At 34.4% G+C, this 25,642-nt stretch overlaps 1 protein-coding gene across 12 annotated transcripts in view; it reads left to right on the top strand.

Annotated features, from left to right (window-relative positions):
* FUBP1 (far upstream element binding protein 1) overlaps positions 1 to 25,642 on the top strand; it is a 34,726-nt gene that overhangs the window by 7,159 nt on the left and 1,925 nt on the right. The window contains exons 3-22 of one of the 12 annotated variants that reach the window (XM_045835588.1): positions 868 to 930; positions 1,693 to 1,731; positions 2,462 to 2,501; positions 3,210 to 3,262; positions 3,349 to 3,420; positions 3,551 to 3,608; positions 5,672 to 5,834; positions 5,932 to 6,030; positions 6,181 to 6,282; positions 6,534 to 6,636; positions 6,728 to 6,828; positions 7,185 to 7,326; positions 8,226 to 8,386; positions 10,842 to 10,993; positions 11,085 to 11,164; positions 14,340 to 14,477; positions 16,455 to 16,529; positions 22,157 to 22,216; positions 22,296 to 22,441; positions 22,813 to 23,188. In XM_045835588.1, the coding sequence (XP_045691544.1) occupies positions 868 to 930; positions 1,693 to 1,731; positions 2,462 to 2,501; positions 3,210 to 3,262; positions 3,349 to 3,420; positions 3,551 to 3,608; positions 5,672 to 5,834; positions 5,932 to 6,030; positions 6,181 to 6,282; positions 6,534 to 6,636; positions 6,728 to 6,828; positions 7,185 to 7,326; positions 8,226 to 8,386; positions 10,842 to 10,993; positions 11,085 to 11,164; positions 14,340 to 14,477; positions 16,455 to 16,529; positions 22,157 to 22,216; positions 22,296 to 22,441; positions 22,813 to 22,821 (1,856 nt within the window). In that variant the 3' untranslated portion in view covers positions 22,822 to 23,188. Of the gene's footprint in view, positions 1 to 867; positions 931 to 1,692; positions 1,732 to 2,461; positions 2,502 to 3,209; positions 3,263 to 3,348; positions 3,421 to 3,550; positions 3,609 to 5,671; positions 5,835 to 5,931; positions 6,031 to 6,180; positions 6,283 to 6,533; positions 6,637 to 6,727; positions 6,829 to 7,184; positions 7,327 to 8,225; positions 8,387 to 10,841; positions 10,994 to 11,084; positions 11,165 to 14,339; positions 14,478 to 16,454; positions 16,530 to 22,156; positions 22,217 to 22,295; positions 22,442 to 22,812; positions 23,189 to 25,000; positions 25,048 to 25,642 lie in introns of those variants that run through there. The other 11 variants (XM_045835590.1, XM_045835589.1, XM_045835591.1 and 8 more) reach the window with 11 other exon arrangements.

Consider the following 25,642-nt stretch of genomic DNA (forward strand, 5'->3'; position numbering starts at 1 on the left):
TGTAGCCATAAGTATTTTAATTGTTTTACACAGTTTAGTTGAAGTAACTTTTATGGTTTTCAAATGTTCTTTTACTGAAACATTAGTTTTATCATAAGGTTACTAAAATTGTAAGGTGTATAATGACCTCAAAAGGAAAGGGGGAAAAAGAGACCTAGACAAGGTAGGTAAAATGTGAGTCAACCAGCCAGTTTTGACTTATTAGAAAAACATCATTTTTCTTTTTTTTTTCTTTTTTTTTCCTTTTTTTTTTCTAAGATTGTGCCAGACTGACAGTTTGCACAGACAACTCATTAATATACTGTAGTAGGGGGTGGGGAGGACGAAAATATAAATAAAATGCTTAGGAGGCATTTCACAAGTTTTTCTCATCATTCATGAATTAATCTTTATGTGCTGTTTATTCATTGTTTTACTACAGATTTCACTTTAAAGGTTGAAGTTGCTCTAGTTTGCTACTCTAGTGTGTTGCAAGTTATACCATTTTTTGTTACTTTTTTTTGTTTTAGTACCTTGTTTTGTGTTTCAGGTTTAACTCAATGTGGCTTAAAGCAGATTTACAGTGCTTTGTATTAAAAAAAAAAATAATAATAATTGTTGAAGCTCCTGAACTTAGAAGTGAGCACATATTTTTGTTTTAGATTTGATGTATGAAATTTGATAAAATTTCTTTTGCCCTTTTATTTATTTTTTTTTTTAAAGGAGGATTCTGAATGAGCCTATCGAATGTATTTGTAGCTTTTGACCAGGAGTGCTAGGTTTTATTAAGTGACTTTCACGTATAGTGAGGTTTTAATATACAAGAAAAAATGAGCTAATGATGCTTCAGATGTTGTATGTAATGTATTCTTTTTATTTTATGTGTAGATGGCTCTTGGACAAGTCCGAGCAGTACAACACACTGGGAGGGAATGCCCTCTCCTTTTAAAGGCAGGAATTTTTATTTATTACCTGTGTTTAGTATGTAAACGTGAAATAAACCAGTGGATTCTTATATGGACACAATATTTCTTGGATTATGTGTCTGAGTTTTTGCTGCACAACATTCTGTTTAATCATTTAAGTTTGAAGGGGGGAGGAGAATGTAGTACTTTGAGCTATCAGTTGTCTATTCTAAGGTATGCATTGTATTCATTTGTGTAAAGGAGTAGATGAAGGTAATCGTGTAGTTGCTTTGAGTTTCTGAAGTTTATGCCTTGAAATGTTTGGTGAAGAAAAATAGAACAGTTTAGATTGAGATTGCCTTTGTAATGTCATTTTAAAATTTATTTTGCATAGCTTTGTGGTCACTGTCAAATACACTCAACTTTGATATGTCAAATTTTCACATTTTGATAGGTTTTTTTTTTCTTCCAGTCTTCAATTTCTACAGTGAGAAGCATCATTAGCCTTTAGCATGTGATATTTTGCTAGTAACGGACCTAAATACTTTGTCTTGTAACATTCTAAAGTGCTTAACATACATTAAGGTCAGTGATTTGATACAATCCAAAAGAATGTTTTTAAAAATGTCTGTGCATTTTAAATGTGAAGATCTTGGGCTGAGTTTTGGCACTTTTCGTTCAAATGACACCATACCCTCAGCTGTTTCAATAAGTATTTATATTGATATTTATTCTTGCTTGGGCAGAGGGAACTGCGTCTTATATTTGTACTTACTGGCAAAAAATTAAAAGACTCTTAATTTTGCAGATCAACCTGATGCTAAGAAAGTTGCTCCTCAAAATGACTGTAAGTACTAATTATTTGAAGTTGGGTTAAAAAATAAAGTAATTGGATTTTAATGAGGGTTCTGTTACTGTCTTTTTGGGGTATCTTCAAAGTTAGTTGAAGGCCATGAATATTATTTTAGAATGAATTTCGTTGTAAATATGTACCTCCTGTCTTTGTGATGTCCCACTTCAATTATGACCACATGTATATTAACAATGTGTTGCTAAATTGTTTTACATATTTAATTTATAAGTCATTCCATTATTAAAATAATTTCATTATTTTATTACTCCATTTCTTAATCTGCTTGGACCACTTGAAAAGGGACAGTTTTCTTCCACTCACCTATGCCGCCATCCCCCCTCACATCATTGCTAGTAATGTCTGCCCTATCACTGACTTTTTTGCGCATTGGCAGTGTTGATTTAAGTATTCCACATAAAATTTTACTTTCTTTTTTTTTTTTTTTTTTAAGATTTTATTTTATTTATTTTTAGAGAGGGAAAGGAGGGGGAGAGACAGACAGACAGACAAACAGACAGACATCAATGTGCGGTTGCTGGGGGTCATGGCCTGCAACCCAGGCATGTACCCTAACTGGGAATCGAACCTGCGACACTAAATTTTACTTTTTTCAAGGTGTTGTCTGTGTGCATCAGGGAAAGATTTCAGAATTGCTTGGTAAGGCTGTATTAATATCTGTAAACTTAAGTTTAAAATTTTTATTTCTTATTTAATTTTTTGATAGCTTTTGGGACGCAGTTACCACCGATGCATCAGCAGCAAAGGTATAGTCAAATGGTCTGCAAAGAGTACTTTTCAAGTTTTAGTTTGACTAAATATGTATGTAAAAATAAAATCAAGTTAGTTTATGGTGAACATATGTCTGCCTCTTTTTTGTATGTATATAGTTGATTTCCTTTGACTTAAGTAATACAGAATGAACGTTTTTCTTTTTGAGTGAGTACATTGGCAGTTTGGAAGGATGGGTGTAATTAGCTACATTTTAGAAGAGCTAAGGTGGATTAAAATACCAGTTAAGATGACATCCCCTAAACTCCACTCTAGCCTTTTTTTTTTTTTTTTTTTTTTAAGAGGAAGAGAAACATCAGTGTGTGGTTGCCTGTTGGGTATTTCTTATTAGGGACCTGGCCCACAACCCAGGCATGTGCCCTGACTGGGAATCAAACTGGCAACCCTTTGGTTTGCAGGCTAGCACTTAAACCACTGAACCACGCCAGCTGGGTCTCCATTCCAGCTGCTTTGCAAGCCTTCAGACTGTTAGATCTACCACACCTTCTTCACTTGTGTGTCACCTTAACTAAGATTCTGATTTTAACTACTGAAGACATATTTTGATTACATACATGTTCCTGGAATCCTGGTTCGAGCCATTAGGAGCCATCAGACTTCCATTTTTTATCAGTAGAGCACCTTTTGTATGTAAATAGCTTATCTTCCTTTGAAGGAAAATACTAGTTTCTGTTCTTTCTTAGCAGGTCTGTAATGACAGAAGAATACAAAGTTCCAGATGGAATGGTTGGATTTAGTAAGTAACCTAAATTTTAAAGCCTTGAAAACATAATCAAAATGGACCTTACAGTCTTGCAAAAAAATAATTTTTTTTCTTACTAGTAATTGGCAGAGGAGGTGAACAGATCTCACGCATACAGCAGGAATCTGGATGCAAAATACAGATTGCTCCTGGTAACATTATTCTCTTGCTATTTTCATACTGATTAGAAAACTAGCATATTTTTTAAGCAGCTAATGAAATTATGGTATTAATCTTTTCTTAGCCTTAAACTTTTTTTTCTGTTGTTGTTTTAAATTGTAGACAGTGGTGGCCTTCCAGAAAGGTCTTGTATGTTAACTGGAACACCTGAGTCTGTCCAGTAAGTATGAAAATCATGCCTCTGAGGCTAGCCCCTTCCTCCTGCTGAAGGACATTGCCTTAGCAATAGAACCCACTTTCTCCAGCACTATTAATTCCTCTCCTCCCTTCTAGATCATTTCTAATGGCATGCAGATATGCTTGAAAAGCTCTCCATCTTAATTAAAATGATCTCTGGACCCCACATTTCTATTTCTATGCTCTCTTGTACAGTAGAACTCTAATGTATTTGCCATATCATCTGCCTGTTTTCATTTTCTCTTGAACTCATACCAGTCAGGCTTTTATTCCCACTGTTCTGTTGAATGATGGCTTCCTCATCGTGCAACCTGTCTGCATTGTTTGGCACAGTGGCTCACTTGCCTAGAGATAGCCATTTTCCTGCATCTCTTTGCAGTCTATCTTGGTTGTCCAGCCTTATCTTCTTGGGCTTTCAACATGAAGGTGCCATAAAATTCAGTCCTTCTGTAGAATATATCTATACATACTCTTAAAATGAATTCATTTACTCTATTAAACTTCATTTAACATATATGAATTCCTGACTCATATCCAGCTACTCAGTACCTCCAGTTGAGTATCTATTAGGCATCTCAAATTTCACATTGCTAAAAAATGCAATCGTCGTTTTACACCCCATTTCCAGCCTGCTTTTTTTTAACTTATTTATCCTTGATGTGTATATGGCAACTGTTTTAATACTTCATCTTTCTTATTCCTCATTTATCCATAAGCAAGTCTTGGTCATTTTTTCTTCATAATTTGGTCATTTTTTCTTCATAATTTTTTTTGAAGTCCAGCTTCTTTTTGCCACTTCCTATTCTGTCACCTTATTTGTGATACCATTCGCCTGTATGATTGCAACATGTCTCCATTCTTTAGAGGCTTGTTCAACAGTAGTCTATTCTTACAATAGTATAGCTTTAGTGATTCTTTTAGAATGTGAGTCAGTTCATAGTACTACTTTGTTCAAAATCTGCTAATGCTTCCTCAATTAGAGTGAAAGTCTATCTGTCATGGCTGGCTTACCTGCTGTTTTTTACTGTTCTCCCAACGTACTCTGTTCTAGCCTCATGTAGCTTCTTTTCTATTCTTTCAGCACATCAAGCATGCTTCTCATTTGAGTCCTTTGCACCTCCTGTCAATTCTCTCTGGAACATTTTCCTCAGATATTTTCATATCTCTCCCTCTTCCTTCAGGTCTTGGCTCAGCTGTCTCCTTATCAGTAAGGTCTCCCATGTTTGTTTTCCCTGAAGTAGCATCCCTTCACACACATACACATTTTGTCCATCTTACTCTGCTTTGACTTTCTTTATAGCACTTTGCAAATGACATGTAACTTACTTAACATGTCCTTTTTACTTACTCATTGCCAGCGGAAACTTTTTTTTTTTCATTGCTGTAACCCCATTATCTAGAATACCCACCTGGCATTAGCTGACATTTCTTAAATATTTACTGGATGAACATCTGAGTGACCCAAGTGGTGGTTTAAAAGCATAAATATACGAACAAAATAAAAATAGAAGCACAGGTACATGGAATAGACTGACAGCTGTTGGCGGGGAGGTGGTAGTGGGGACTGGATGAAAGGTGAAGGGATTAGCCAAAGAACATATATGCAGGACCCGTGGACAAAGATAGCAGTGTGGGAGTTGTGGGGGCCACTAAGTGGAGGTGGGCAAAGGGGGGAAAGTGGGGACAACTGTAATCCATGAACAGTAAAAAAAATTAAAAAATATTTTTTAATTTAAAATTTAAAAAATAAAAAGTGATATATTTAGTTCTTGGAGGAATCAGTTTAATAATTGTGATAACTTTGTAAGCTGAGTGCTACTTCTTAGAAATTTTGGATTCTCAAAAATACTGAAAACTGTATACCTAGAAAATTTATTAAATAGTTTTCGATCTTTAACCCTGATGGCATTTTCTTTTTATTGTGAAAATTTAGACTGAAGCTTCCTAAACTGAATTAGAAGGAATAACTGATTATATTTTGTATTTTAATCTTTGGATGAACTCTTGGGTATGCTACAACTCATTTGACTATTAATTTATTAACAGGTCAGCAAAACGGTTACTGGACCAAATCGTTGAAAAAGGAAGACCAGCCCCTGGCTTCCATCATGGTGATGGACCAGGAAATGCAGTTCAAGAAATAATGATTCCAGCTAGCAAGGCAGGATTAGTTATTGGAAAGGGTGGAGAGACTATTAAACAACTTCAGGTATTATTGTTTATAAAATGATTACTGTTTGTCTGTTTTGAAGCCCGTTTCTTTTCATTCTCCTTTTGTTAATACATATGGTTTTTATTATCAACAGGAACGGGCTGGAGTTAAAATGGTTATGATTCAAGATGGACCTCAGAACACTGGTGCTGACAAACCTCTTAGAATTACAGGAGATCCATACAAAGTTCAAGTAAACTTAAGTTTATATTTTACAAAGAAGGGCTTGGGGGGGTACAGAATGAGCAAAACATGTATGAATAAATTGCAGTGTTTTGAGATATGCTTTCTAAATTAGGTGATTGATTGATTGATTTGTTTATTTGTTTATTTTTTGCTTCAGCAAGCAAAGGAAATGGTGTTAGAGTTAATTCGTGATCAAGGTGGTTTCAGAGAAGTTCGAAATGAGTATGGGTCAAGGATAGGAGGAAATGAAGGGATAGATGTAAGTAAAAATATTTATTCCTAAATGTTTGTATGCTAATCCATGAGTATAATACTCTTTTTCCTGTTTTGTATTACATAGTCTTCTCTAACATTGCATGCTCTTTTTTCTCCCATTTTCCACCTTAGAATACAGTAGTATATTTTGTGTCTTATCACCTTATTGATATAAATAGTGCTGTATATATATGATTTGAGGTAGCTTGACCTTTCTGAAAATTGCTCTTGTAATACTTACTCTCTTTGCATAAGGTCCCCATTCCAAGATTTGCTGTTGGCATTGTAATAGGAAGAAATGGAGAAATGATTAAAAAAATACAAAATGATGCTGGTGTTCGAATTCAGTTTAAGCCAGGTTAGTACATACATTTAATTTTCTGAGTATTGGTAACAATTACTTAGACACGTTTAAGCTAAATTACTCCATTTTGGGTTTCATTTTGAAGATGATGGAACAACTCCTGACAGAATAGCACAAATAACAGGACCTCCAGATCGATGTCAACATGCTGCAGAGATTATTACAGACCTTCTCCGAAGTGTTCAGGTGTGATAGAACACTAGTATTTTCTTTGTTTCATTTTCATTAAATCTGATAGTGCCCCCCTTTATTTTATATCAGAATCTGTTTGATGATAGTTTATTAATAACTAGAAAGTTTAAATTGCTTTATAGTAGACATACATACTGGACCAGGAAAGCAGCTGAATACCTTATTCATTCCAGTATACAAGGAATAAATGGTGCTTAATATTGACTGATTATTTGGGCCAGGTTATCTCCCAGCTTTTCTAAATTTATGATTTAGGAACATGAAAGTTGAAGAAAGTAGACACGTAATAATTTTATTGTTGAACGAAGAGCATATTTTTATGCTGATTTTATTGTCTTTCTCCTCTTTAGGCTGGTAATCCTGGTGGACCTGGACCTGGTGGTCGAGGAAGAGGTAGAGGTCAAGGCAACTGGAACATGGGACCGCCTGGTGGACTGCAGGAATTTAATTTCATTGTACCAACTGGAAAAACTGGATTAATAATAGGAAAAGGCAATGTATTTTAACTCTTAATTGTTTTAATGTGTGGTTAAAAATTTAACATTACTTAATTTTTCTGGGTGCTATTTCTGTTGCCGTTCTAAACAAGTAGCAGTGAATTTTTTTCCTTGCACTCTATTATAGTAGGGAAGTGTTATGTTGATGTGTAACATCTAAAATATAAATGAAGGACTATATATACTCAAATAAAAAGAATGGGATTTGACTCACATTAACCTCTAGGTGAGACCAACAGTTAAATTATTAATGTAAGAAACTTTTCTCTAGGTCCCAAAAGTGGGTTGGGTGTTTTTGTTTACTTTGCTCTTTTCTGAATCACAGGTTTTTTTAATTTTGAATTTTTTATTAAGTGTGTTAGTTTATATTTACATTGCTTGTAAAGGCAATTTAATTGATGCAAATACTTTGATATATTATAATCCATTTTAAGGTTAGGTACAGATATACTAAGTTATGTCTTAAAACGGGAACATAATTCTAGGAGAAGCATGAAATGCTTCGTAATTTGATTTAAAGAATAGAATAAATGGAGAATCATAGTATAATATCAGCAGATGTACTACTGGTCAAAACTTACTGGCCCATTTAATTGCAACTTTTTTTTAAGTTTATTGAAGTAACATTTGTTAATGACATAATGTAAATTTTAGATCTATAACATTATAATATCTGTGTACCCTTTTGCATGCTCTATACCTGAAGGCTAGTTTCTTTCCACCATCATTTGACCCCTTAAGCCCAACTTACTGTTCCAGTTCCCCCTCTGGTAGTTATCGTTCGGTTTGTATCGTTCGGTGTGAGTTTGTTTTTGTTTGTTTATTCCATTTTCTTTTAAGTAGCTCCTCTTGTGTCTTTTGGCTCTTCAGAGAAATTACTGTGTTTTATTTTAGGAGGTGAAACCATAAAAAGCATAAGCCAACAATCTGGTGCAAGAATAGAACTTCAACGAAATCCTCCACCTAATGCAGATCCTAATATGAAGTTATTTACAATTCGTGGCACTCCACAGCAAATAGACTATGCTCGTCAACTCATAGAAGAAAAGATTGGTGTGAGTGTGCTTTAAACTTCAGTGTATAGCATAGATTCTATCAGTTAAATAAGACAGTATTGATTCAGATGCTCCTAAAAGTGTTATACAGGGAAATGTCAATTTTCAGTTTTAAATTACAGGTCTCATCACATAATAAATAACATAAACATAGAAAAGATTTTCCAGTAGTTAAAGCAATCTCACTTAATTCAGTTACAGGTGGTTAGGACCTTATATTTGGGTGCGTATAGATAAGAGGTATAGTATTACTTGCAGATATTTTAGGGTTGTGGAACATATTTGAAGGATATAGTTAATGGGAATTCAGTATTTATTAATGGCTTATTATATGCAACCCTGGTAAGGCAAAGAAATCAGATGCATCCCACTTTAAAGCAGGAATTTATAAATCCTAATTCTTATACAGTCATTTGGGGAGTTTTAAATATAGACTTCTTGGGTCCTTTCTACCTCTATACATAACACATACAGTTGTCATTCAGAATGTCTGAAATAGAGTCCAACATCTAATTTCAAAAGATGTTTCAGGTGATTTTGATGCAAGAACTTCCCATACTTGAAAAGTTTTCCACTGGAAAAGTTTGCTGGTGGTAGTACAAAAATGGATGAAGAGCCTCGACTGGGGGGGGTGGGGCGGGGGGCGGCGTGTAAATGAAGTAAATAGTACTTTACTATGTTCTTTTGCTACAGGGAACTAACATGTGGTGTGAACAAGCATCTTAAATTATTGTCAATAATTAGAATTTCTTAGGAAAACTCTCCATGATGTTTGTCATGTTGTGGATGGGGTGCAGAGGAAGTTTGACACTGTTTCTGTCTCTCTGGGAAGTCAAAAATAGATGTACAAAAAATACAAGAATATCATAAAAATAAACATTGTTGGTTAATAAGTAATTGTACAGGCATGAAGTAAATAAAGGACTTAGTAATGGCATAGGTGCTAGAAAAATGAATAGCACATCTTGACTTTGAAATTTACTATTCTTAGCATGTATGGATCAGAATTTCCTCTGGGTTGGTGGACAAATAAGATCAATTGTCCTGGACGAGCAGTTTAATGTAGTGGTTAAGAACATGGACTCAAGTTAGACTGTTTGGGTTCAAAAATATTCTGAAGCATTTACTAACTGTGACCTTGGGGGACATTATATTCATCTTTGCCTCAGTTTCTTCCTCTGAAAATGAGGATAATGGTACCTACTTCATAAAATTGGAGGGATTAAAATGATTTAAGTCTGTGTATACACGGTACCTGGCACATATCCATATAAAAATGTTGCTTTTTCAGTAATCCTCTTTTATGGTTTGGGAAGGATAAGTTACAGATAATAAAAGTGAGGGGTAATGACAGAATTAGAGGCTTACAGAGACAAGCTAATAAAAGGGATTTTGGGGGGGGGGGTAATCCTACCAAGGCTTATTGATCTTTGAGAGAGGAGAGGTGGGCAGAGAAATATCAGCCAGTTGCCTCTTGTATACACCATGGCTGGGGAATAAACCCAAACCTGCACCCTAAGCATGTGCCCTGACCAGGAGTCGAACGTGCACCCTTGTGATTTACAGGACAGTGCCTCAACCAAATGAGCCACACAGGCCAGGATGATAAAAGGGACTTTTAAAATCACGAAGTTTAACCCTGGTTGATGTGGCCCAACCAGAAGGTTGAACACTGGTCTGCAAGTCAAAAGGTCTCTGGTTCCCCATCAGGGCATATGAACATTTTTGTCCAAAATGTCCCATGGTCAGTGCTAACTGAAATAAAGGAGTGTTTTAGGATAATTAAATCTGATGGTCTTTACAAGTTGAGTTAATCAAAAAAGGCACCAGGTTAGAATTATTACTTACAATGTGGAATAACATGGGTATGACATATCCTGATTTGTTAAACCAATTTTAAAGGGAATTTTTATATATTTAAAAAGTTAATGATACAGGGTAAGGGAGAAAATTAGTTTAAAATACTGATCTAAATGGGATTCAGTGACAAAGTTTGTGAGGGACACTTTAGTTTGTTGAGCAAAACTAGTTATTACATTATTGGTAAAGTATTCAGAAAATAGTTGACAATAAAAGACCTAAGCAATTTGAGGAATATATATTGTCAAGATGGCTACAGTTATTGGCAGGAGAGTATATGTAGATGCAGAGAGAGAAGAGTAAAGTAGAATCTGATACTTCATAAGCTTCCATGGTCAAGATGGTAAAGAAATACTAGCAAAAGTAAGAATTATGAAAGGAAAGAGAATGGTATGAAGAAAAGAGAAGGAAAGAAACTCTTTCAATTCTTTGCTAGTGCTGTTGATTTTAATGAATTTTACATGCCTCAGTAAGGTAGAATTAAGATAGTTTTTCTATTGCTGTGGCTATATTAGAGGATAGAAATAGAAGATTATTTGAGTTGTTCAGTCATTATTGCTTTTCTGACTTTTATATGTCTTTTTGTTTTTTGCAGGGCCCAGTAAATCCTTTAGGGCCCCCTGTACCCCATGGGCCCCATGGTGTCCCAGGCCCCCATGGGCCTCCTGGGCCTCCTGGGCCTGGAACTCCAATGGGACCTTATAACCCTGCACCTTACAATCCAGGACCACCTGGCCCTGCTCCTCAGTAAGTATTAGATTTGGTTCTGTACCTCTCCCCAAAGACTCTAGCTTCTGGTAAATTGTATTTTTATATTAATTTCTCTATTTTTTTCCAGTGGTCCTCCAGCTCCTTATGCTCCCCAAGGGTGGGGAAATGCATATCCACACTGGCAGCAACAAGCCCCTCCTGATCCAGGTAACAGATGCTTCATTATCCATCCATAATCTGTATTGTTTGTCATTCCTGTTATATTCTTAAATTTTCCAGTCCTGTTTCTGCATTGTGTGCTATTTTCTGCACTTTTAATTTCACTCTTTCAGCTAGAGTATTAGGTTCTGGTTCTCCTACAGTGTATAAGACTGGTGTGAATATGGTCTTTACCATGGAGCCTCTTTCAATCTACATTTGGCTTTCTTTACTTCTGAAGTTATACAGCAGAGTACTAAAAGCCAAAGGCTAAAGGAAGAAGTACAATGTCTTAGGTTTTAGGTGCCAATGCCATTACATGTATATAGTATGTTAAGAGTCTAAATGGAGCATTTAACACTTGTGCATTAAACTACCAAGTTCTCAAATAAGATATACAGGCTGTCTGTTTTAATATCCCTGGTATGGTAATTTTACCTGTTAGTAAAAATCAGGCCTGTATTAATATTTGTATGTTAGAACTCTAAAATACATTTTGTTCTGTATTTTCTCTGCTCAGATCTGGATTTTATATATATTACATTCTATTCAATTTTTCTGTCTCTCACTATGTAGTTTTCTTTCCATCGTGGTCAAAGGAACATTTATCTAAACCAATTAACATTTGTTGATGATCCTTTTTTCTTACCTACTACCTACCTTTTAGGCCTCTTTTACTGGAGTAGTTTTAAGGAAGGTACTAAATCAAGGATTCCTAACATATTAACACTAGTTAGTATTTGTATTTTTAAAAACTAAAATCATTTAGATGAAATATTCTGGTACTTAAATGTGGTCCCCATATTATAAAACATACTTTAATTTCATGGGAAGTGTGTTCTTAGGAATGTGATGGCATATGGCAGTCACCCAATAACCACAACATCCACTCACTTAAGAAACAACTTCAGTGTGCTAGAAGCTGTGTATGCAAAGAATAGTTTACATTCTATAGCAGAAGAGTGCATTCCAAGTGTTAGCAATACTACTATAGAAAGACTTAATAGTCAAATATTTTTTGCTGTGTAGTAGTCTAAAGTTAGTCTTGAGAATGAAAGAACTTTCTTTTCCCTCTTGTAAGCAAATTAGGGTGGTGTGATAAACAGAAGGATCACCATTTAAGAGATTCAATAGGTTGATCAAGTTAAAGGGTGGATTTGTATTTGGTAACTTGGATCTGCAGGATTGCACCTATGAGTAGCACTGTTTGGGTAGGTGGTGGGAGTAGGGAAGTGGTCTCAATCTCATTTTGCCACTTGGAGTAGTAGTGAAGTCAGCACTGTAAGAATTGGTTAATGAATATAGTTTTCAGCATTGCCATTAGGAAAGAACTCATTTAGCTAAAAGATAGCCATAATTAAATATTGCTTATATTAGACTTAACATATAAAAACCAAATAATTGATTTAAATTAAATTGTTATAGTGAATTTGATTAAACGTTCTGGTCTGACATTAACAGTAAAAGTCAGTGTTCTAAACTAAAATCTGTTTCTATAAAAATTTAATGGGCTGTTAAGGACTTATGTAGTAGTCAAGAACTTAGACTACAAAATGAAACATACCTAGATAAACCCTAATCTTAAACTTACTAATTGTGGTATATAACAAATTCTTGAACCCCTCTAAAATCTGTTTTCTTACATATAAAATGATGATACATGAATAAATGTTACGATGAAGGAGTATTGGCAAGTTCTCACTGTGTCTTAGTTATGTGTAAATACAAGGCCTGTTTTCTTTTTTTGACTTGTATAGCATTTTTTTTTTCTTTTCTTTACTATTGCTTTAATGGACTTTAAGACTGTTTTTCTTATACGTAACACTCATTCAGGAGTACCAGTATCACTTTTTTATCTCACTTTCTCTGTCCAGACTTGGTGTCGAGTGAAAATATTTTTATTAATTAGTATACAAGTAATGTAATTATTGAGACATAAATAACCAGCATAGAAGAGCAATACATTTCTTACCTGAAAGGTTAGGAGAGTGGTGTAATGTCTTAGAATTGTATCACATTAGATTTATATCACTCTAAAAGTCCTTGCTCCAAGACTTTATTCACTTTTATTAAGCAGTTGAGAATTGCAGCCCATTTGGGACAAAGGCTATAAACAGATTACATTATAGATGTTAACTCTAGCTAAGGAAATATATTCTTCTTGAGGATTTAAATTAATAAAAATAGACCTGTAATACCATATGATATTCCTAGTATGAAGTACAGAATCAATAAGAGGATTTCTATTTCTGAGTGAGAAGTCTCAAACTGTTATTGCATTAGTTGATTTTTGTGAAGGTGAGTCAAGTACAGAGGAAGCATAACATGCTTAAAGGCTCAGATAGGAGCGTGGTAACTTCTGAAAAGTACAAGCAGTTTATTGTGGCCAGAACATGTGTTAGAAAAATGACAAAGAGGGAAGATGAGGCTGGAATGGAAAGGATAATCCAGGCAGTCCAAATCATTAAAGATAATGAATGATATGCTGTACTTAAGAGCTTTTGACAATCCTGAAGACTCTAGGGAATAAATGAAGAACTTCAAGTAGGGTTATGACATCAGGTTTATGTTTAGGATAATCATTGTGAAATAATGAGATGAAATACGGCTAATCTCTTTCTTTTTCAAAGATTTTTAAGTTGTCTTTTTATTGAAAACAAGACAGGACATAGTTCATAGTTCTGTAATAACTGTTTCTTCCTTGTTCAGGTTAGACCCTAGAAATCTTTTCCTTTAGTCATTTGCCACAGAGAACTGTTGCTGTGCTTGAGGCAAAACTGGTTAAGAAAAAACACAGGATGTTTTGAGACAAAGCACTGGATTTGGAGCCAGAAGATCTTTATTCCTACCCCATTTCTGCCACCAACTAGTTTTCTAGGACCTAGGAATGCCACTTAATCTCTGAACCTCAGTTTTCTATAAAAGCTAAGGTTAACAATGAAAATAGAATTTGGAAGTTTCCACTTAAAATTTTTTGTGTCTAGTTAATTTTGGGGTCTATATATTCACCAGAGGGTTGGGGTGGGGGATAGGATGGTTGTATGGGTAGTGGATGGGTTGGTGGGTGTATGCATTGATAGATAGATAGATAGATAGATAGATAGATAGATAGATAGATAGATAGATAGATAGATAGATAGATACATGGCTTTAGATGCAAACTTTGAACTTTTGTTTATTCTAGCTAAGGCAGGAACTGATCCAAATTCAGCAGCTTGGGCTGCATATTATGCTCACTATTACCAACAGCAAGCACAGCCACCACCTGCAGCTCCTGCTGGTGCACCAACTACAACCCAAACCAATGGACAAGGTAACTATGGTAACTAAACAATTTTTTATATATATATGTAAATATGAAAACTTGTGTTTGGAATGATATATGAAGTGCATGTACAATACTTAAAAATTTCTAATACTCAGTTACAGCTTTAGTAAGCAGACTTTCTTTTAAAAAATAAGTTACTTTGAAATAATCTCAAACTTGCATAAAAGTTGTAAGATACATTAGAGAACAAGAATACCCAGATAACCTAGTTACTACTGTTTTATCTACAATTGACACCCCCATTTTCTGTATAACCTTCTCTATCATGTGATCATGTCAATTATCATTAGACTTTGTCAGAACCATACACCTTTCTGTATGGCTTAAATACACCTTTCTACATTACTCTAAAAACCCATAACCATCATCAACCCTCCACATCAGTTAATCAACACTGATAAGTTATTACCGTCTCAGTGTACAATCCTTAATTCAGATTTCACCACTTGTCCCAACAATTTTTATTCTGATCCAGGATCCCATCTGGTTAAATATCTTTATTAGTTGTCAGGTCTATTCAGTTTCACCAATCAGGTATATTGTCTTTTTCCTATTAGAAAGAGCGTAGACATTTTGTTGGGGGGATGATAATCGAGGTCCCTTGAACCTTTTGTCATGAAGACGAGGTCATGCTTATGAGGTCCTATTTATGGTATGGCAAGAATACCTCAGAAATTATGGTGTGTGCTACTTAGTGTATTACATCAAGGGTCATAGAATGTTGACTTGTTTCATCCATCAAGATGGTAACTATGATAACTTGGTCATATTGGTGTCTGCTAGGTTTCTATACCATAAAATCACCCTATTTTCTTTTTGGAAAAAAAAAAATTTTTTTCTGAGTTACAGTGAGAGTAGACCACTATTCTGTAGCTCATTGCACTTCTACCCATTGGGTCACCTTCATTGAATAACACTTGCTTCATTCAGCTACAGTTATGATGGTCATTTGTTTCCCTCATTTATTTTGCATTATTACTTGATATTTTACTATGAGGAAGGGGTGGGCTTTTTTGTTTATTTGTTTGTTTTACTCCTTCCTACTTCTGTCAGTATGGATTCTTAATGGGTTGTATTTTATTTCGTTTTTTACCTTATTTTATTGTTTACACTATTACAGGTTTTTCCATCCTCCTTTCCTCTGGCCATCACCATACAGTTGTCTGTGTATATATGGGTTGTGCATATATGTTCTTTGGCTAATCCCTTTGCCTTCAATAAGTTGTATTTTATACTATCGTTATTTTAATTATTAAATTGCCCTAGATTTGGCCAGTCGGGGCTACCTTCAAGATGGCTCCTGTATCCTTTTGACATCCCTGTCATTCTTTAAGCACTTTCTTCCTTTCTTGCATAAGATGCTCATTTTGTGCTCTCTGGTCTCCAGCCCCAAGATCAGCCACTTTTCCAAGGAGCCGTGATTTCTTTTAGTAGATGATGGTATTTAGAAACCAAATTCAGCATGTTCATTGTTAGTGAGGTGTCATTGCTTCTAGCTCCTTTCAACATACATAGCTATGTAATTTATATACATGCATACTACATAAAATAACACAAGTATCCATGTATGATACGTATTTTACACTGTACATTCATATCACCTGCAATTACATTCTTGCTCTTCAAGTTTCTTTTCTAGTTTTTCCCTTTTTCATGTTTATAACTGGTGAAGGACCTGGTGTCTTTGGTATGTTTTCTCATTGGACAAATGAATCTACTTACATGTTCAGTGTAACTACTCTTCCAAATACACAGGTCATCATCTCTGTCAACCAGCTCTATACCTCAGGGTACACCAGCAGGGATACCACTCATGCAGCCCTTCTCCCTACCTCCTCCTTCCCTATGGCAGGCCACTTCCAACTTTTCCATTCCAGGAAAAGGTCAAAATTGTCTTTTAAAATGTTGATCTTTTTTTCTTCTTCTTCTTTTTTTTTTTTCCTTTTTCCCTTTCTCCTACCCTTGAACAAGGAGATCAACAGAATCCAGCTCCAGCTGGACCGGTTGATTATACCAAGGCTTGGGAAGAGTACTACAAGAAAATGGGTATGTTCTACATTTTTTTTTTATACATTTAATTAAGTTGAAGCATTTAGTAAATATTACCCTGGAAGGTTAAAGATTTTGATAAAAGCATGTATGTGTCATGTTTTTATTACTTTTTCTTTCATTGATTAATTTTAAAATCTTAAGAGAATTGTCCTCCCCTGGCTGGTGTGGCTCAATCAGCCTGGAAACCAAAAGGTTGCTGGTTTGATTCCCAGTCAGGGTACATGCTTGGGTTGCAGGCCAGGTCCCCATTTGAGGGCATGTGAGAGGCAACCAGTTGATATATCTCTCGCGCATTGATATTTCTCTCCCTGTTTTTCTCCCTTCCTTTCCTCTCTCTAAAAATAAATAATTTTTTTTAATCTTAAAAGAATAGTTGAGCAAGGATGCATTCCAAAATCACTGAACTTTCAGATATTTCAAGGTCATTATGAATGATAATTGTTAAATTTGTGATTCATATCAAGGAAACATTTTTATTTCTAAATCCATTTGTTAACCCACTTAACTAACTGCAAATCAAAATTTCCATATTGGCACATACAATATTGAATATTAACAATATTTTTGTCAGAGACAAATATATATATGATTAAAGCTAAATGGCAAAGGTTAAATTCTAGAATTGCAGAGAAAATTGGTTGTGGTATTATACTAGTATCCCCTTATCCACAGGGGATATACTATATTCCAAGACCCTCGGTGGATGCCTGAAATCAGAGATAGTACTGAACCATATGTATACTATTTATTCCTATACATACATACCTGTGATAAAATTAATTTATAAATTAGGCACCATACGAGATTAACAACAATAATTATAAAATAGGACAATGAAAGTAAAATAGGGGTTACTTGAATATAGTCACTTACAATACTATGACAATTGCTGTCATAACCAAGACGTCTATAAGTGACTTAAGGTACAGGGAGCATAGACTGTGGATATGCTGGATAAAGGGCTATGACTCACATTCTGGGGAGGAATGGGTTGGCTCCAGATGTCATCATGCTACCCAGAACAGTGTGCAACTTAAAACATAAATTGTTTATTTCTGGAATTTTCCATTTAATATTTCTCCCTTTTTATGTTTTTTTAATATATAATGTTTTTTTAAAGAATTAATTTATTTATTTTTAGGGAGGGAGGGAGAAACATCAATGTGCAGTTGCTGGGGCCTTGGCCTGCAACCCAGGTATGTGGCTTGACTGGAAATCGAACCTGCGACACTTTGGTTCGCAGCCCGCTCTCAATCCACTGAGCTACGCCAGCCAGGGCCCATTTAATATTTCTGACCATGGTTGACTGTAGATGAGGGGAAGACTATTGATTTTTGCTCCAAAATAAGCAGATAGGAAGTAACCTACAGTGACAAAGGAAGTTACTTAAATAATATTTGCATATGTGGAATAGGACAACCAGTCAACTAGAAAGGCCATTTTCTTTCAGCAAATGTAGAGGACATAGTGATAGATGCTTAGAATGCAATTGCCCTTCTAGTTATTCTAATGGAGGGTATAGTTGTTAAGTATTTTGCAAATATGCTAACAGACTGCTGTGAATGAAAACTGAATCTTGACGGACACTTTACATGTACAGGCTGATAAACAGAGGTCACAACTAAGAGGTGGAACCAGACTTTGACCCCTAAGAGGATCATCTAAGTCCCAAGTCTCTCCAAAATTTGCCTTTCTCGAGGGCCATTTAGAACCTGATATTTTACTTCCAGACAAGTAAGGGGAGGGGTTGTTTTTCAGATGCTTATGCTCTTAGTCATTTACAAATAACACAACTTACACCATAGCCAGTGTTCATAAATGAAAGCTAACAGATAAACTTGCCCATCCTTCACTGGTATAAAAAGGAAGTATACAGATAATAGAATTTTTTCTTAAGATACAGTTTACTTGTGATTCTCAATATGAATTTTAATGTTTTCTTTATCAGAAAATGTCATTTTCCACAGAAAAATACTTCCAAAAGGGTGATTATATTAATCTTTATATAAAACTACATATGCCTGGTGATAAGGATTTTTTTACACAGCTGATTTTAAAGAAAAATAATTGTTATTGTTAGAATGACTTCGGGAAAGTAATGCTGCATATTATTCATTAATTTAATGTGTCTTTGACCGAGCTTATTTCAGGCAGTTAATTTTATGAATAAAGTGGCCTAATGGAGTGATTCTGTTATCTTAATGGAAATGATGTTAGGTTGTTGGATTTTTAATGAAAGATACAAAATTAATTAATTTTTTTCCTATTGAAGTTCTTTTTGTAAATGATTGGTTGCTTAACTACTCTAACAACAAGGTTCATTGCTTGTCCTTAAGATCTTTTTAGAGTAACCACAAATAAGAGTCCTTAAAACATTAAACTAGTAACAGTCTTCGAGCTTCTTAAATGAAAAGAAAGAAAGGAGTAAGTAATAAAATATCAGGGAGACAAAGATATTTATCTCCTAATCTAATTCCTTTATTTGGAAAAGCTAAGTTTTATCCTTCCAGTGCCAGGGCTAGGATTTTCTAGGAACCTGCTCCTCCTGATAACCCACTTCAGTGCCCTTTTCACCAAGTGAGGCAAGTGCTTCCAGCTGTGAAGCCTAATTTCACCTTTTCTTGTCAAGAACAGAAAATCCATACTAACACTGTGAATTTATCATTGTTTTTGCTTCTTAGTAAGTAAACCTCTGTTGAAACATGCAGGTTAAGTTTTTAAATTAGTTTTGTTTTCTGAAACAATTTTTAAGAGTTAAGAGGATTAACTCTTAAGAGAATTCAGGAGAGAAATTCTTAATGAAGTTCTAGAGAGTTAAGGAAGGAAATTTTAAGTCCCCTTATGCAGTGGTAGCATTTGAGGGATTGGGATAGATATTTTTGAAGCTAGAATGAAGGAAACTATTTAAATAATAACACTCTAAAGAGAACAAACAGATTTCAAAGTAGACGCATTCAATTCCTATTTGGAAGATGAAGGCATTTTGGGGAAAAGTTTGACTTGAGAAAGGCCATTATAATATTAAGTAAGCACTGATATGGTGGACTTGAACCTTTAGTATGTGGTATTTTAAGCTTAAAAGTGGAGAGAGTAGTTGTGGGAATGTTGCTGGTCTACAGAGATAAGTGAGAGTGAAAATCTATCCAAGCAAGGCTGGCTCTCGGGCTAGAATAGAATGTTAGATATGAACTATAGAGCAAGTCTTAACCTGTTAAAATGAAATTAAGTTAAAATAAAACTTTATATACTGTAAAGCTATATGTGAATGTTAAGTGATAAACTACACTACCTGCCATCAAATATTTTTTGAACTGAGGAAAAGAATGAAGGGGGGAGCAAATTAAGGGCATGTCCAAAAAAAGGGCAGAGAGTTGCAAAAGGCCAGGGAACAGCCAAATCATAAGCAGATTAGAGGCCCTGACTGGTGTTAACTCAGTGGATTGAGTGCTGGCCTGCAAACCACAGGGTTACCTGCTGATAAGGTTGATTCCCAGTCAGGGCTCATGCCTGGGTTGCAGGCCAGGTCCCCAGTAGGGGGCAGGGGCATGTGAGAGGCAACCACAAATTGATCTTTCTTTTTCTTCCTCTCTTTCTCCCTACCTTCCCCTCTGTCTAAAAATAAAATAAATACAATCTTAAAAAAAAAAATAAGGTTTAGATAGGTAGAGTTCTTTCCTACTTTCATCAGGACAAAATGAATCACATGAACCCTTCAGATTGGAGTAATGCAAGGAGTTTTTCTTTAGATAACTTCATTGGAATGTCAAATGTTTGATGACCTACCACATGTTTATTTTTCATGTGGTTGAGTTTGAAGGGTTGGGGTTTTTTTTTAGGGAACATTTGCATTTGATGTATTTTCTTGATGTGCCTCCCTGTTTCTGCCATCTTATGTTGGTATTTTACCTATAAAATGAATATTTCTTAATAATGACATTTAGTTGCTTCTGTAAACCCAAAGTGGAAATTATTGCTTGCTTAACCAGGTTTGACTTCGGATCAGCAGGTTTTCAAATGTACGTTTTATAAGAGACCTTGTGTGGTTTTATTACTGTTGGTACCAGCATATTGGGCAGTTGTGTAAATAACGAAAACCTGTTTCAAATTTGTGTGAAGTGTTTTTTCTCATAAGAGCAAAATGTTAAAACTCAGATCCTTTCTGTAAAGAAATATGGAAAACAGGAATTGAGACTTTTGTTTATATTATGGGATTTCTATGTGTTGTTGCCCATAGAAGAGGGTTTTTTCATGCGTTTTTAAAGATAATCATAAATCTTTAACTTTTACAACACTCAGTTGCTTTTATTTGACCAGTTTTCAGTTTTGTAATGGTAATAGCCTACTTAAAACTACTGTCATGCATCACTTAACAGGGATACTTGCTGAGAAATTTATTCTTAGGTGATTCCATTGTATGAACATCATAAGAGTGCACTTACCCAGGTTGTAGAGTATACCACCATCACATGTGCTGTATGCTGTTGCATACATACACCCTGTGGTGCATAACTCTTTAAGGTTGCCTCATTAGAAACGTTCGGCAAACATAAAGGCAGCTTTCTTTATGTCTGTGCTTCAGTATTTTTTGTTTAGCTGCAACTTTATACAGCTATGTGAATTACAAACTAAATAAAATCCTCTTCAAATAAAAGAGCTAAATAGGAAAACATTTTCTTTCTCCTCAACTTTTTATTTCAAAATTTGTATGCCTTTTGAAAAACTGGAAAAATAGAATAGTAAATACTCATTTATATTTTCTACCAGATTCACCATTTTTTTAAAGTCTGCCATATGTATTTGTGTGTATACATGTTTTTTGTTCCTGAGTTCAAAGTGAGTTGCAGACTATTTGCTCTAAATAAATTATTTCAATAATAGCAATGTACAGACCATATTTAAATTTTTCTGGTTGTCAGAAAAATGTTTTTTTATAGATATTAGTGTGTGGTTTTGTTTCAATCTGGAGCCCGTTTGAGGTTTGTGCATTATTTTTGGTTATGTCCCTCATTCTCTTAATTCAGAGGAATTGCCCTGACTAGTAAAAACACCTGATCGTGAAAACTCTTGAATTTTGTTTCTTTGATCTTGTTGCTTAGGACCTCTTTGGTAATTGTTCTTGATGTCTTTCATAGGGTTATTTTTAATAAAATTGTGTTGTAATTTGAACATATTGTATTAAAAATTTTTAAGTGGATTTTTTGGTGTCTGAAAAACTTTTTTTCTCTCTCTATTGAGGATTTGCACTTTATGTAAAACCTGTAATGTAGCATATCCAAATGTATAAGAGACCAAAAATATAGTGCACCCCAGTCCACCATTCACTACCTGAGAACCAAAGACTGCTTACCTAAAGTACTTTCAGACTCAAATTTAGAACATTAATAGTTACATTAGGCCTACATTTTTACCTTTCTTAGTTAAAACTATGTGGATGATTTTGTTTGCGTTTTTACTAGTGATAAGGCAAAAAAAATAACATTCTAAATTTTTTTTTAATTACAGTAGTTTTCTGACACTGGTGAATACTTACAACAAAAGCCATTCTGCTCCTCTGCTTGTCTTTATAAGCTGTACTTACAGTGGATATAATTTTGTATTAAAATTGAAGGGGTTTTTTTTAGGTCAACAAGGGCAGACACAGGATTATTCAAAGGCTTGGGAGGAATATTACAAGAAGCAAGGTATTGTCTTTATTAGAAATGAGATTCTTTTGGGCTTTTAATTGTGGTTACAGCAACAAAGTATTATGTTTTCTCAAAGGTCAAGCAGTTCCTGCTCCTACTGGTGCTCCACCAGGCGGTCAGCCAGATTATAGTGCAGCCTGGGCTGAGTACTATAGACAGCAAGCAGCCTACTATGCCCAGACAAGTCCCCAGGGAATGCCACAGCATCCTCCAGCACCTCAGGTATAATAAATTTGCTGATGTTAAAAATTCCAGTCATGTTTTCTGCATGTTTGTTTTGTCTGTTTGGGATTATGTTTGCCTTTTTAATTTTTATATGGCAAAGTATAACTAAATGAAAGACTGTTGTGTACTGTTTGGGTTTTTGTTTTGTTTTTTAATGCTTTCTGGCATCTGAGTGCTGAATATTTCTATAATGTCTTTCATTTTACAAATAAATTTTTTTCCCCCCAGGGATTTGCAAATCATGCAAGAAGCCACCACCATTTATATTAACCAGTTTTTCTTTCTTAAAGGATTCACTCCTGAGTTAGCTCCATTTAAAGGATTTTCTTTAACTTTTTGTGTATTTCTTATGTATCTCTTCTGCACAGGGCCAATAATAAGAAGTGGACAATACAGTATTTGCTTCATTGTGTGGGGGAAAAATACCTTTGTTAAATATATGGATGCAGACGACTTGATGAAGATCTTAATTTTGTTTTTGGTTTAAAATAGTGGTTTTTTTTTTTTGAAAATGTACAAAAATATCTATCACTACTGATAGGAGGTTAATATTTCTGTGTAGAAATGAAAATTGGTTTGTTTTTAGTATTTAGTGTAGATGTACACATTCCAGCAAATGTATTTGCAACTATTATGTGGTCAATGCTTTGTGATATAAATGTACTTTTTCAATGTATACTTTCACTTTTAAAATGCCTGTTTTGTGCTTTACAATAAATGATATGAAACCTCCTGTGTCGGTAAGTTGGATATGTGGGTATTTAAAAGATTCATAATTTCTTAGCAGTGATAAGATACATATACACAAATATATAAGCTTTCCCCATGAACTATTAATTGAATTTTTAAACACTGGCATGTTTTTTTTCCCCCTTGCAGTATAGAAATAGATTGGAGACTCTTTTCCATTTATTATATTTGGCTGTTTCAGCACAAGTAATCCTGATATCTTCATTTTTTTCCTTCTGTTTGATTAAAAACTGCATGTGTGTACAATGATCTTTTGGCATACTTCCATTGCATTAACAGTGAAATTTCCTTTTATACATGACCACTGTTTCAGACCTGTACAGCTGCTATAACAGTTAACCTTTCTGTTCTTAATTTGATAATTACTTGATTTCCAAGACTGTTTCAGCATAACTAATTTTAAACAGTTTTTAGATAGTGAATATGAGTAGTTTAATAAGAATAGTTCTTTCATGTAAAGCAACTCTTTCAATGTGTACGATATTAGTGTGTTTCTTCCTAAATTTAGGGTAGAAAAGTGAATAGTATGCAAAAACTATAATAGCTACAATGCATCTGCCATTGAAGTATTATTGGCGTATGGAAATGTTTGAGCTTTTTTCTTTTCTTTATTTTTCTTTTTGCAGTATAGATAAGCTTTGTTTTGTAAATGCACAAGTCCAGTCATTGAATCAACTTAATTTTTTTATGTATTTGAAATCATTTTATTACTCTAACACTCATGCTGAAGTTCTGATATTTTGTTGAAATCCATTGTTTTACTCTGCATATTTGTTGGCTCTTTGCATATTAATATATTAGACTACATGCAAATACAGTCTGTCTTGCCATTGTCTGTTGAAGTGCAGGTTTGATCCAGCCAGTATAGAACTAGCTCTGTAGGGGTGAGGAGGACTGTGCTGTGTATCATCCTTGATTGTGTTCCTTCAAGGAGCATTGCACTGTAAGTACATCAGAATGACAAATTGATGAACTGCAACAGTATCTTTTTGTCAATGTTCCACATAATGTAAATGCCATACTTTGTGTGAATATTATGTTGGAATACAGTGCTGATAACTTGGAAAACCATAACTGCTTCTTAATTTAACATAGAATAATACATAGGTCTGTATTTTTTTTTTAAGTGAGCTTAATGGGTAAGTATTTTTTTATATGCTTTAGCTATAGCTAAAGAAAATTGATCTTTAAAAAGTTGAATAATATTACTCATTGGTGCTCCTTATATTGTTTTTCAGTGTAAGATATGCATATTTTATACATTAATGAAAGAGTTGAAATGTATCAGACAAGTGGTTTTCAGTTTGCAATTATATAAAGCAATGTAGCAGTTATAACACCATTTCATAAATATGTATTAGTTCTTTCATTGGTGGGGAGCACCATTTGTTTTGAATATACTATAAAGGAAGATGTGCAAGATTAATGCTGAGATTACCTAGAGTAGAAAATTAGCAGTACAGTTCATTGTGGATATTTTGAAATGTTTTTGATTGTTTTATAGAACTTAGAGTGACTTTCCTTACCCTTATGTAGATACAGATATATAGTTCTAGTTTGAAGCTTAATAGTTAAGGAGTTATCTGTTATCTGTAAGAGTAGGGTATTGACATGAATGATTTCAGTATTTTGCATGATACTGTTTTATAGATGACCTTTTAGGAAAGTGGTACATTTATTAAACTGAAGAAATAGTTCAGTTGGATTCAGTATCATAACTCACAAATTGGAGGCTGTTGATTTTGATTCATTTAAGGTTTAAAATCTTTATTAATTGCAAACAGTGCAATTATTTATGCTTCACAGTGCCTTCCCAGACCTTCCACCTTAGGTTCTGCTGCAAAAAGCAACAGGTAAGCACAACCTAAGGACATATATGAATAAATATTTCAGTACATTAATGTTGTCCCTGTGAGGTTTTTGTGGTTGTGTATTCAAAAGCAATCTGCTACTGCTTCCCCAAAATGTATTTTGTTATTTATGCTACTATTTCAGTGGAAAGTCTGTAAGTTGTTCAAACAACTGTTTACATTTCTGGTTAATGTTTTTTTTTTTTATTTTAATTTTTTTATTAAAATGAAAGGAATGATGAGTAGATTGCTGCTGTAATTGAATTACATCCAGACTTTTTGTAACCTTTTTCCAAATATAGTAGAATTGTTAAAATTGAGAAAGGACAATTACATAGATGTTAAGATTTAGGAAGTCACTTGATCAGAAACTTCAACAGCCTTCACAGTCTGTTTAAGATTGACAGGATATTTTCTTCTCCCTCCAAAGCCAGTGGAGTCTTTGTTTTTTTTCTTATTCTTGAACTATAGCAATTCATTCAGTAAGGACATTATGGGTGAGAGTTTTATTGTGACTCCTTTTTAGACAACTTGGGTTTTATAACTTTTATATACACTGAAAAGAAGATTATAAAGAATACTGGCAGTATGTTTTGAC

This window comes from Phyllostomus hastatus, unplaced genomic scaffold (assembly GCF_019186645.2).
Source record: "Phyllostomus hastatus isolate PE091 unplaced genomic scaffold, TTU_PhHast_1.1 phas_contig_209, whole genome shotgun sequence".
NCBI classification, from domain to species: domain Eukaryota; kingdom Metazoa; phylum Chordata; class Mammalia; order Chiroptera; family Phyllostomidae; genus Phyllostomus; species Phyllostomus hastatus.